The sequence below is a fragment of the Nannobrachium achirus genome (assembly GCF_963921795.1).
Source record: "Nannobrachium achirus genome assembly, chromosome: 7".
Taxonomy (NCBI): domain Eukaryota; kingdom Metazoa; phylum Chordata; class Actinopteri; order Myctophiformes; family Myctophidae; genus Nannobrachium; species Nannobrachium achirus.
The window spans coordinates 38477224-38489704 of record NC_137816.1 but is presented as its reverse complement, the minus strand read 5'-3'; the positions used below and the strand labels follow the sequence as shown (position 1 = coordinate 38489704).

At 43.1% G+C, this 12481-nt stretch overlaps 1 protein-coding gene across 1 annotated transcript in view; it reads right to left on the bottom strand.

Moving 5' to 3' along the window:
* igdcc3 (immunoglobulin superfamily, DCC subclass, member 3) overlaps positions 1-12481 on the bottom strand; it is a gene marked incomplete at both ends in the record, with an annotated part of 88358 nt that overhangs the window by 66814 nt on the left and 9063 nt on the right. The window contains one exon of the mRNA XM_080730213.1: positions 10459-10764. Within this exon, the coding sequence (XP_080586339.1) occupies positions 10459-10764 (306 nt within the window). The remainder of the gene's footprint in view (positions 1-10458; positions 10765-12481) is intronic.

Sequence of the window (12481 nt, the reverse complement as noted above, 5' to 3'; positions counted from 1 at the left end):
CATTAGCATGCAATCACATGTCAGCTCTCAGTCTGCAGGTGTAGCTGGAGAGACAGCCGGGTCTCTCTCTGTGTTTTGTAATTACAAGGCAGAGGTCAAAGCCCTCATCTCTTCCGCCCACCTATTCAGTGCGGGGGACATATTCCTTTCTTCCTCACTTCCTCCCTGGCTGGCCCTCTGTCTCGGAGGGGCACTGACCACACAGCAGGGGTGTCGCACCAAATTCTGGGCCCTGGGTACAAGGGTTCACCCGTGGGCCACAGCACGATTATTTTGTGCTTTAACCATTGAAAAATAGCAGATATACAAGCTCACAGCGTGGCACTGCAAGCTTGTAGATCTGCTATTTTTGAAAAATCTTGAATATAGTCTTTGAATATTTCAAATCCTTTTTTGAAATAGAAACATAGGTTTTTTGAAAAACCTATGTTTCTATGTAAGTGGTGCCAAAACCTTTTCATGTGAAGGACCCCCAAAATGATATGTATTTGGCCACGGACCCCCATCTCAAAATATTTAGTTCCAGGGACCCCTGGTATAAAATAATTAAGGCCCCCTCCACCTTGGGCCCTAGTAACTCAGTCCCACTCCCCCCCCCCCCTTGTGACGACCCTGACCACACAGCAGGAGTCTGAGAGGAAGCATATTAGCTACTTCAGTTTAATATCAGCCTACATAGCGGCCCACAAACTCTGAGGAAATCAATAACCGTTTGATTAGCCTGACGGCTTAGAGGTCTCCTTTGTGCTCACAACGCCTTGCAACGTCAGGCGTTGTGAGCATGTATTGTAGATCGTCTATTTTCACAATTTCTTCCTTCTAATATTTGACAATTTGGCCAATGTTTAATTTGTCATTTTAGAAGTATAAAAAATTCCTTAAATTGTCACTTTAGAAATGTTCAGATACCCTCTATACACTTAAACTTTATGTTGGTTTGTTTACTGTTGAGTGGGAAAACAATGTTGCACATTCAGTTAATCATTTGGGGACCCCCCCAAATAATTTGGGGAACCCCCTGGGGGGTCCCGACCCACAGATTGAGAACCACTGATCTACAGTATGGTAGCAAAGTTTGCATGCTTGATGTGTAACTGAACAAAAGTAATTGAAAAAACAAAACCAATGAGCAATTAGAGTTCCAATGTTAAAACAATAAACCTAGATTATGCGCAATCAGCACTGCATGGCTAATCTATGACAGTGGGATGCACCGAGTGGCTTCAAAGGTCTGGGGGTAAAGCTTGAGTTGTACTTGATCGCACGCTGTGCGGTGCACTTGAAATAGCAGATCTACAAGCACACAACGCATCACGCAGCGGAACATTGTGAGCTTGTAGATATGTTGTTTCAGTGCGCGACACTGGCGTGCAGATAAGAATAAATCACCCATAAGCTGGGTGAGAGAGAGAGAGAGTGTGTGTGTGTGTGGGTGTGTGTGTGTGTGTGTGTGTGTGTGTGTGTGTGTGTGTGTGTGTGTGTGTGTGTGTGTCTCTGGTGAGGGGCGGGGCTTGGCACACAGACAAAGGGAGCTGGAGGGATTGGAGGGGAGGGGGCTTCGGCTTTCAGCCAGTCAGGAGGTCTGGAGCGGAGCGGAGCGGGGTGGGGGCTAGAGGAAGAGTCACCATCATCCCTCCAAGCAAACGCACGCACACACACACACACACACACACACACACACACACACACACACACACACACACACACACACACACACACACACACACACACACACACACACACACACACACACACACACACACACACACACACACACACACACACACACACACGCACCCGCACCCACACACCTCCTCATAAATCACTCACGCTCTCTGCAGTCTGAATACCTGCCAGTGGCCACTCTTTTTTTTTTTTTTTTTCTACTGTATGTTACCTCTCATACATGTAGCTTTTCCATCAGACTGTGTGTGTGTGTGTGTGTGTGCGCGTGTATGCGCGCACGCATGTGTACGTGTGCGTTGTTGTTTACTGCAGTCTGGGTGACATGTCAGCCCTATTTACATTTACACCCGAGCGGCGAGCGGCGCTGCAGTTAAGTTCACACACAAATGACAGCCCATTGGTAGGAACTGCAACACGTTTTACAGTCATCCTCTGTCTGCTCGTCTTTCATCTCTGACAGCCCCCTGGAATCTTCCTTTGCTTTAAAGTCTCATTCAGCGGCCCGCCGTTACAAAAGGACTACAATTCGCTGTGACAATCTCCTGTGCATAAAAAAAAGGTGCTGGATAGTCGCCCATCCAGTCATGAAAAGACAGCATGTACAAAACACATAATGTGTATAATGTACACCGTTTGTATTTCCAGTGGTGTAAAGTAACTAAGTACATTTTTTTATAAGTACTGCACTTAAAGGGGCACTCCACCACTGTGAGCTGTGGGCAGGTCAGAAACCCATCGTCTTGTGACATCATCGATTGCCAATCCAGCTTATAGAAACTGCAGGCTTTCTATTCCTGAAAAGTTGCAATTTTAAAGTGGAAGCCATTGTTCTCGATATAATAAAAATCTAAATATTTTTTTCAAAAATATTGATAAAATTCTTTTTTTGGAAAATGATGATGTCACAAGACGATGGATTCTGAACTTCCCACAGCTCTCCTAGGAGACTTGGACTGAGTAGAAAAATGTTTTGATATTTTATCATGAACATTAGTGAGGACCTATTATATGAAGACAGGTTGAAAAGTGGTGAACTACTCCTTTAAGTACAATTTTGAGGTATTTGTACTTTACTTGAGTATATCCAATTTCCAATACTTCTACTTCTACTCCACTACATCTCGAATCCAAATATTGTACTTTTACTCCACTACATGTATTTGAACACTTTAGTTACTAGTTACTTGCAGATATAAATTAGGATATAACAAAACATACTTTAGCCCTATTTTATTCCTTGGCTATTTGAAAATAGCAGATCTACAAGTTCACAGCGCGTCACGATGCAACGCGTTGTGAGCTTGTAGATCGGCTATTTTCAAACATTTAGTACTTTTACTTTTGGTACTTTAAGTACATTTTGATGCCAATACTTTCATAATTTTACTCAAGTACATTTTGAATTCTGAACTTGTACTTGTTAGGCTGCCCTCACACCAAAATACCTATGAGAGTGGAATCCACGTTCCGCCAATGCATTTCAATGAGAGTGAAGCGGTTTCATGCCAGCAGAGGATTTCTGCAAAAAACGCTCCCTTATCATTGAAATGCATTGGAGGAACGCGGATTCCACTCTCATAGGTATTTTGGTCTGAGGGCACCCTAACAGAGTATTTCTACATTGCGGTATTGATACTTTTACTCAAGTAAAACATTTCAGTACTTTTTCCACCACTGCATGTACAAACACATAATGTGTATAATGTACACCGTTTGTATTTACAAACACATAATGTGTATAATGTACACCGTTTGTATTTACAAACACATAATGTGTATAATGTACACCGTTTGTATTTACAAACACATAATGTGTATAATGTACACCGTTTGTATTTACAAACACATAATGTGTATAATGTACACCGTTTGTATTTACAAACACATAATGTGTATAATGTACACCGTTTGTATTTACAAACACATAATGTGTATAATGTACACTGTTTGTATTTACAAACACATAATGTGTATAATGTACACCGTTTGTATTTCGTTTATCGCTATCGTTTATCTATTCTCCACTTTGTTTGCTCCTGCTTGTCCCTTTCTGAGCGAGACACTTCATACCGTGTCTCCAAATCTTTTTCCAGGGCTTCCTGAGGTCAATTACAGTCGTGCCGAGATGAATGGGACTGAGGGAAAATAAATTACGCCTTAACAAAGCCTAAACTCTTTCCAATTAATGCCGGGAGGAAAAGCAGGTCATTTCGATTGATCCTGAAAACCTATTTTGTAACAGGGGGCTTTTTGTGATGTGTTGCCTGGTGACAGGGGTGTGCGCTGGGGGAAGGGTCCACTGTACCGGGCTGTCATTCATCCAAATGATGAAAAGCTTCCTGAGTCTAATCTAATGAGGAACCGAGAGAGAGAGAGGGGGGAGATATGGTCAAAGAGAGAGAGAGGGTATGAGTGAGAGAGAGAAAGAGAGAGTGACCATCAAAGAGATAACGTTATGAACAAAACAGGGCTTCCTGGTCCGATAGACGAATTGGAAGGGCGATGGGGCCCCCCTCCTATACAGCGGCTCCCCAACCGTGAACTCACACAAATGGTCGTCAAGCAAATAAGAAGTGAAATTTATAGAGGGAGGTGGTGTTGCAGGATGAGCTTTGTCCAGTGTGTGTGTGTGTGTGTGTGGGGGGGGGGGGGGGGGCAATAAATAGGCTGCAGTAACGTTAATCACACCACCCATTGTATGACAGTGGCACTAGTCAGAGTTCTGTTGGAGGGGAGGTGCAAATATTGCACAAAAAAGCCTCAAAATCCTGCAGAACAAACGGCCCATGAGTCTTAACACACAAACTGAAAAAAAGAAACAAATAATAGTCTTTGATCCTCATCAGGCTATAACACTGGGCAACGGTTCTATACCAGCACTCTGAATAGGAGAAGAAGAAAAGATGTTGCTTAGGTCCAAAATGGAAAACTCTACACCCTATCAGTGGGCCCGAAAAGGGATGAAAGGGAGCTTAGATGTTTCAAATCCCTCTTGGTTGGAATCCAACTCTGAGACCTCGTGTCAAAGACCTAAGACATAAGAGCCTCGTGGATTAAGGCTTGGGCTACGGGGTAGAGACTACTGCACTGACTGGACAATTTGTTGGAGCAAAGCTAAAGTTTGAGGTTCTGTACGCATGCCTGGTATACAATACACAGCCTGAGCCTGGTGACAGCCATCTCTCATCTCAATCTATCTTCTCATCACAGTCCTTCACTGAGAAGGGACACCCACCCCACCCTCCACACACACACAGACACACATTAAAACATATCCACTTGGCCTTGGAAAAAAGGGGAAATATGGATTTTGCTTCGTGTAATACATTGCCCTAATGTGGAAAACACAAGACCCTAGTGATTTGTAATGATTCCAAGATCAGACTGGATGTCAAGCAGCACGTCTGTAGGTGCTATCAAAGCCCCATTGATTTGACTTTAAACGCCCAGGGCCTTTTTTTCCCTGCGTGACAGAAAATAAAATGGAAGTCAAAGAAATGGTCAAAGATGGAGCATAAACCAATTAGAACATTACTCCCTTACGGCAATTATCCCAAACCACTGCAGATATAAGTATGCAACGAGGGCCAATACAAGGAGCATTTACGCTGAGGGAAGTTCATTTATCAGAATTATAATCCCTTTGAGGGGTCTCTGGAGGGTGAGTTTGCAAGGAAACTGCTTTTCGCTGTCTTGAGAGTTTCAGTGAAGCTTCACTGGAGAGCACTGGTGTGCAGCCTTGTCCACCATAAATACTAGTAAATACACAAGCACTCAAAGCAAAGGTACAATTTACAAAGAACATTATCTTCTATATAAGTACTTTTACTTAAGTTCTGTACTTAAGTACAGTTTTGAGGTATTTGTACTTTACTTGAGTATTTCCAATTTCCAATACTTTTACTTCTACTCCACTACATCTTGGATCCAAATATTGTACTTTTACACCACCACATTTATTTGAAAACTTTAGTTACTAGTTACTTTGCAGATATAAATTATAATATTATAAAACATACATTAATCACTTTATATTCTATACCTTGGCCATTTTAAAATAGCCGATCTACAGGCCGTGAGCTTGTAGATCTGCTATTATCAAACCTTTTGCTACTTTTAGTACATTTTGATACCAATAGTTTCGTACTTTTACTCAAGTACATTTTTAATTCTGGACTTTTACTTGTAAGGGTGCCCTCACACCAAAGTACCTATGAGAGTGGAATCCGCGTTCCGCCAATGCATTTCAATGAGAATGAAGAGGTTTCATGTTCGGTTCTACACATTGCAGTATTGATACTTTTACTTAAGTAAAAAATGTGAGTACTTTATCCCCCACTGAATATCAATGCATTGCTGTATTGAAATTTAGAATAATGTCAAAAATAACAAATACACTATGCATTGTGTATATTCTAAATAGTTCTTAAGTGGTTAATTAATGGCATATTTTTGTAAGTTTGGGTCCAAAGAATCGCTTCCGTAGTGGAGTCAAAGGTGAAGTGAGCTTGCAAAAATAAATAAATGAATCTGTGGAAAAGTACTCAATCAAGTACATACTTAGTTACTGTCCACCACTGCTGGAGAGGAGATGGTTTCATCAAGGGAAAGACTACACCCAGTGTGCACCCCTCCTCCAGACAAAAAGGTCAGAGGGCAGAGGTCAGAATGTAACCTTTGGTAATCCTTCAGTCCCCCTCTAATCAATATGAGTCAAAGAGAAATGGTAGAAGTGTGTGTGTGTGTCTGTGTCTGTGCCTGTGTGTGTGTGTGTGTGTGTATGCGTGCGTGCGTGCGTGCGAGCGCATGGGGAGGTTTCCTCGAACTTGAGCTGTAGTTGTCTGCAGATTGCAAACACACCTACATCCCTACAGCTTCCAGGTTACATTCATCAATGGGAGAAAACTCATTTTTTTCCCCCAACAAAATACATCACTTACACAGCCTTTAAATTGATTTTCATTCTGTGTATTTCACATTTTGTGTTCCTACAACATAACCACACTCACATTTTTATAATTAAATACCGAGGGCTTCCAACATAAAAAATCGAACCTCGGTTCGAAGTGGAGCGGTGAATTTGAGCAGCTGTACACTATGTGAGTGAGTGAGTGAGTGTAAACTGTGCCTGTGAGTGAGTGGTGAGTGTGCCTGGCCTGCACAAAACAGCGCCCCTTCTTTAACTAGTGTGTTGTGTGTGGCCACTCAAGGTATTGCCAGGCTACGGACGGACACGGCCAGCCAGCCAGCCACCCACCCAGCCAGCCACCCACATACCCACGGACATACCTGTCTATTGGGAGCGCTTTCACCACTCCAAAAAGACTGTAAAAGGACTTATTTGGGATGTTCCTTTTAGGCACGGTGTTTAACTGCACTTGTACTGTACTACATTTCAATTGTATTGTCTATACTTGTACTGTTCTCCATTTTTGTCTAATAAAATAATCAATCAATCAAAGCCAATGTAAAATAAATACTACCAGAGGGATAAAAAGCAACAAGAAACTGTCTACAGGTGATGGAGAACAATCTGTCAATGAAGGGATCAAAAAGTATTCAATAAGAATTCACACAGGATCCCCATTCAGGACTTTCCCTTGTTGTAGAACAGGAGAGGGTTTTTAAATGGAGTCTACTATGGTGTGATCTTTGACAGAAAGGCTGTTTCGGGAGGTCTTAAAGGTTTCGCGTTGGACAGCAATGGAGCAGGAGTAGGGATGGGACGATAAGCGATATTATCGTTTATCGTGATCAAAAAACTCACGATAATCGTATCGTGGAGGTTTAATTTATCGTGATACTGTGCTCCGTCATTCACTGGGATCAATTCACCTTTTATTTGCCGAGCTGCATATCCGGTACCACTTAACTCATTAAAAGCCAACCCCGCGATGTCGCGGGAAAAGTAATAGAGTATCTATAGTGCCATCCACGCGATGTCGCGGGAAAAGTAATATATTACTGTAACGGCGAGTAAAAATACCTAGTACAATGGCCGACGCTCCGGAGACGAAATCCGCGCTGATTTGTCATCATCACGGCTCCACGAGCACACAATAGTCATCCCATAACATTGAGGTGGACGGCCGATCTCATCTTTAATGTCCATTATCTCAAAACTACACTTTAGAAGCTAGGATGGAGGCAGATGCTCGCTTATTTTACACAGTTATAAAAGCTCCCGGTCGGCCATTACACAACTCCACGTGGACACGCATCGGTTCCGGCGCACGATCCGATGACGTCAGACCGGAAGTACTTCCGGTCTAGACTTCTGGCCTTCAAAATAAGACAGCGGCCGTTAATGGGGCCGGGAGGGGGCACTCTGGACCCCCTAATCCGTTAATGTCCTGGGCTCAGAATGAGTTAACTCATCCAGTTAAAACGTATTACATATGCCAAAACCGAACATGTTCGGTTTTTGAAAAAAAAAAAAAAAAAGAAAAATTGAATTTTTTTTTTTTTTTTTTGGACCCCATCAAATCTAGTGAACATGATTTCAATCGCGATTTTGCATGTTCCACCCCCATACAACCCCATCTAACATACAGGGCAGCCATGTTTGTTTACATAACATGTAAAACATAATGGCGATTATCTCAAGAATGCCTGAACGGATTTCCAATCGGATTTTTTTGTTTGAAAGCTGTGAACAAACTGCACAAATCCACTCCAATGCAATCCAGGAGCTCATTCATTAGAGCTCATTCTTCTCTGTTTTTTTCCCATGCATGAGGTGTGCAAGGTTTAATCATGGCTAAGTTCACGAAAATAAGGCTTCTAAAATGCTTGGTAGCCAATAGCTAACTTCAAGCTAACTTCATCCTCTTCCTGTACATGCACAAAGGAAAGTGTTCAGGCAAGTCATGGCTGCAGGGCTTCTGCATATACCAGCATATCTCTATGGGATTTTCTATGGCACCTGGTGCGCCCTCTAGTGGTGAACGGGTGGCACTAAAAGAGTTAAACCCCCTATAATTGGTAAAAGGTACTTATAATATACGTACTTGAAACAGTATTTTTTTTACTCTCCATCAAATGTCTTTCCCAAAAAATAGCCAATCTACAAGCTCACAATGCGTCGCAACGCGGCACGTTGTGAGCTTGTAGATCTGCTATTTTTTTGGCAAATGTTCCGCCCCAGGATAATGGATTTGGATTATCGTGATAATATCGTAAATCGTGATTTATTTTGTTACAATAATCGTGATATGAAATGTCCATATCGTCCCATCCCAAAGCAGGAGTGACTTTTCCCTTTGGCCATCGAGACGCTCCTAGTAACCTCCACGCCCCACTGAGCAGAAAAGCCACATGGCCACAACAGCACAGCGGCGTGCTGTCTACGCACAGGCCAGGAATCAACAGGCTTCTAGCAGGCTTTGTCCATCTCTTTGTTACCAAACATATGACAGGAGGGGCTTCATAATGCCCTTAACTCTGTACAGAGCTCTGCTGTAACATCTCAGCATCACACCAAACCAGGCATTGTCCACCGGACAATGTCTGGTTCCGTGTTCTCTCTATGCACATTTAAGTGGAGTCATGCATGTGTACGACAGAAGCGGAGAAAAGGGAGAGAAACAGAAACATGGAGACAGACAGACAGACAGAGAGAGAGAGAGAGAGAGAGAGAGAGAGAGAGAGAGAGAGAGAGAGAGAGAGAGAGAGAGAGAGAGAGAGGGTAGTTGCTCATAACCTTGGTTTTCTTCACTCAAGCCAACAGATTTAAGCATGTTCTGCACGAACCATGGCAGCGGTGCTGATAACTCGATAGGGAATTAAAGGGAATTCAAATAAGAGCTTTGTGGGTAGAACCACAGAAAATTGATCTTTGGTGCCTCCACCACTGAGTGGGCTGCCGGGGGGCGCTTCAAGCTTATTGCTTTTCCCACAAAGAGCCTCAGCATGGAGGCTTGCTAATACTAAACTCCAGAGAGTGCCAGAGACTTACAGTACATTGCTAAGCAGCGCCGTACGAGCAACAACTGCATCACACACACAGCGAGTGAGATGCTGTGATTTTTATCCATAACGTTGTGATGCTTAATTTATGCTCCGTCATACAACGGTTGTGTTGCACACCGAGAATAGCAGATCTACAAGCTCACAGAGTGTCTGATTCACAACGCATTGTGGGCTTGCCTGCAGATTGGCTATTTCTCGCTTGCGACACTGTCGTATGATGAGGTATAATTCGGACTCGTCTCTTTGCAAATCTTTGGTCTGAGCTACAGTATAGGCTTAACCGTGTAAAACTGCAGCGCAGCTGTTATCAAGCCTTTCACAGCATTTCCATGACCCCTTAGGACAGTAGTTCTCAACCTGTGGGTCCCCAAATTATTTTGGGGGTCCCCAGATGTTTAGCTATAGCCTTCTATGTTAACATAGTTTTCTCACTCAACAGTAAACAGACCAACATACAGTATTTGTATACAAGGTATCTGCACATTTCTAAAGTGACAATTTAAGGACTTTAAAGACATTTTTAGTACCCCTGGCCAAACATTGGTCAAATTGTCAAATATTAGAGGCAGAAATTGTGAAAATAGCCAATCTACATGCCCACGTTGTGAGCATGTAGATCGGCTATTTTCATAATGGAAAAGATTGAGTCAAAGTAAATGTAATGCCAACTCTTAAAATTCCAAGTGCTAGTGCAGGGTGGAGGGGTCCCCAGGTCAAATATGGGGGTCGCGGCCTGAAAAGGTTGAGAACCACTGCCATAGGAGAAAACACAGTTTGACCACACAGAGAAATAAGACTTACTGGCTGCCTGGACGCGGGCCTTGCGGCTCACCAGGAGGCCAAAGGAGTTCTGGGCCATGCACTCGTAGTCCCCCTCATCAGACGAGCCATCGGATTTGGTCTTTTGGAAGTGACCAATGAGGTGCGAGCCGTTGATGAAGGTGGTGTGATGCTGGTCCTGAGTCAGAGGCAGGCCGTTCCGCCTCCACTGCGTGGTGATTGGGGGGATGCCGTCCACCTGACAGTGGAGCATGAGAGGCTGCTCCTGTACAGCGATGATGTCACTGGGCTCCAAGGTGAAGGAGAGCTCCGTTTCACACGTTACACCTGGAGAGGTTACACACACGCGCACACGCACACACACACACACACACACACACACACACACACACACACACACACACACACACACACACACACAGGTTAAAGAAATGTACATGCACCTCTGATACCAAAAATGTATATGTCACCCAGTTTTACATGTGAAACTTATATTTCAATATTTAATATCAGTATTTCTTTTCCATTATCATAATAGACCGTTTGTCAGCCTTCTGATTGGTCCCTGAGACTCCCTGACTGGCCAACCAGGAAAAAACATTCACTTTTTGCTATCGGGGGTGGAGTTTGTGCAGTGGAGAATGTTGCTTCAGGCTTTCAAAAACTGTCCGCAGTGCGCGACACGGAGATCGGCCGGTACGGTGATAGCGACGGCAAGCGTCAAGCGATCTCGCTCATCATAACGAATAAGCTTCAACAAACTAGTTCACATGTACCTTATCAATGGTCTAAGAGTCACGATTGGGTACATATAATTTAAATGGGCAGAATTACGAAAAGCCAGCCTATTATGTGAGGAGAAACATTCTCTCTGTCCTCTTCCTAGTACCCAAGATGCAATGCGCTTCTCTTTCTATCTCTGATCCAGAGGATTAAACTAATTAAAACATTTATTTTTCGGGGGAAAACTACTGTTTTGCTATGTAATTACTGTACCTTTTTCTTCCCTTTTTATTAATATCACGTAGATGTGTTTTTTGTGGTACTTTATATAGCTGTAATGAGGCTATGAAGGGGAAAAAAATCCCATCCACTTCCACTATAAAAGAATCTGCAAAGAGGATTCTGTCCCACTGGGATTAAACACATTAAAACATATATTTTCGGGTAAACCCCCTGTTTTGCAATGTAACTACTGTACCTTTGTCTTCCCTTTTTATTAATATCACCTAGGTGTTTTTCCTTTGGTACTTTATATAGCTGTAATGAGGCTATGACGGGGAAAAAAATCCCATCCACTTCCACTATAAAAACAATCTGCCCAGGGTTAATGTCCCATCATAGTAACAGGGCAGAATGGGGCGGGATTTACAAAAGGGTTTATTGCGACCAAAGGTCGCAGTTTACTATGAGAAACGTCACAGCTTGTCCGCGTCCGTGTAGACGCGTACACATTTTTACGGTTTACCGCTCTGACATCATGCTCTGATGTCACTGTGATGTCAGGGGAACCGCTCTACCAGAATGGGTTTGCCGCTCTGACATCACACTCTGGCTTCACTGTGATGTCACACAGAATCCCTTTTATGCCCATATATGGAGTTCCCTGATGTCATCAATATTAATGATGCCCTGTTAGAAAGATCCCTGTGATGCCAGGGGGAACAAATCCCTTTTATGCCCATATATGGAGATAAGGAGATCCCTCTGGTCCCAGGGGAACAAATCCCTTTTATATATGGAGATCCCTGATGTCCACATCACTGTGTCGCCCTGATGCGTCTTACTAGTATTATTTTGTAAAAAGAAAATACTATAAATTATTCTAATTATCTCAGATTAAAGTTGGTTAGCGAGGGCAATGACGAATGGACATAACATGTAAAAATCAAATCAAGAAAATAAAGCATTTTGCAAACGCAACCAATGACATACTGAGTTCCTTCAGCAGTGAGGTGGCTCACAGTGACAGTTCAGCATGCTGTGACACTTTACCATGTGTTGATTGGTCAGCGACAGGTGTATCAGTCCCACACAGTGGCTG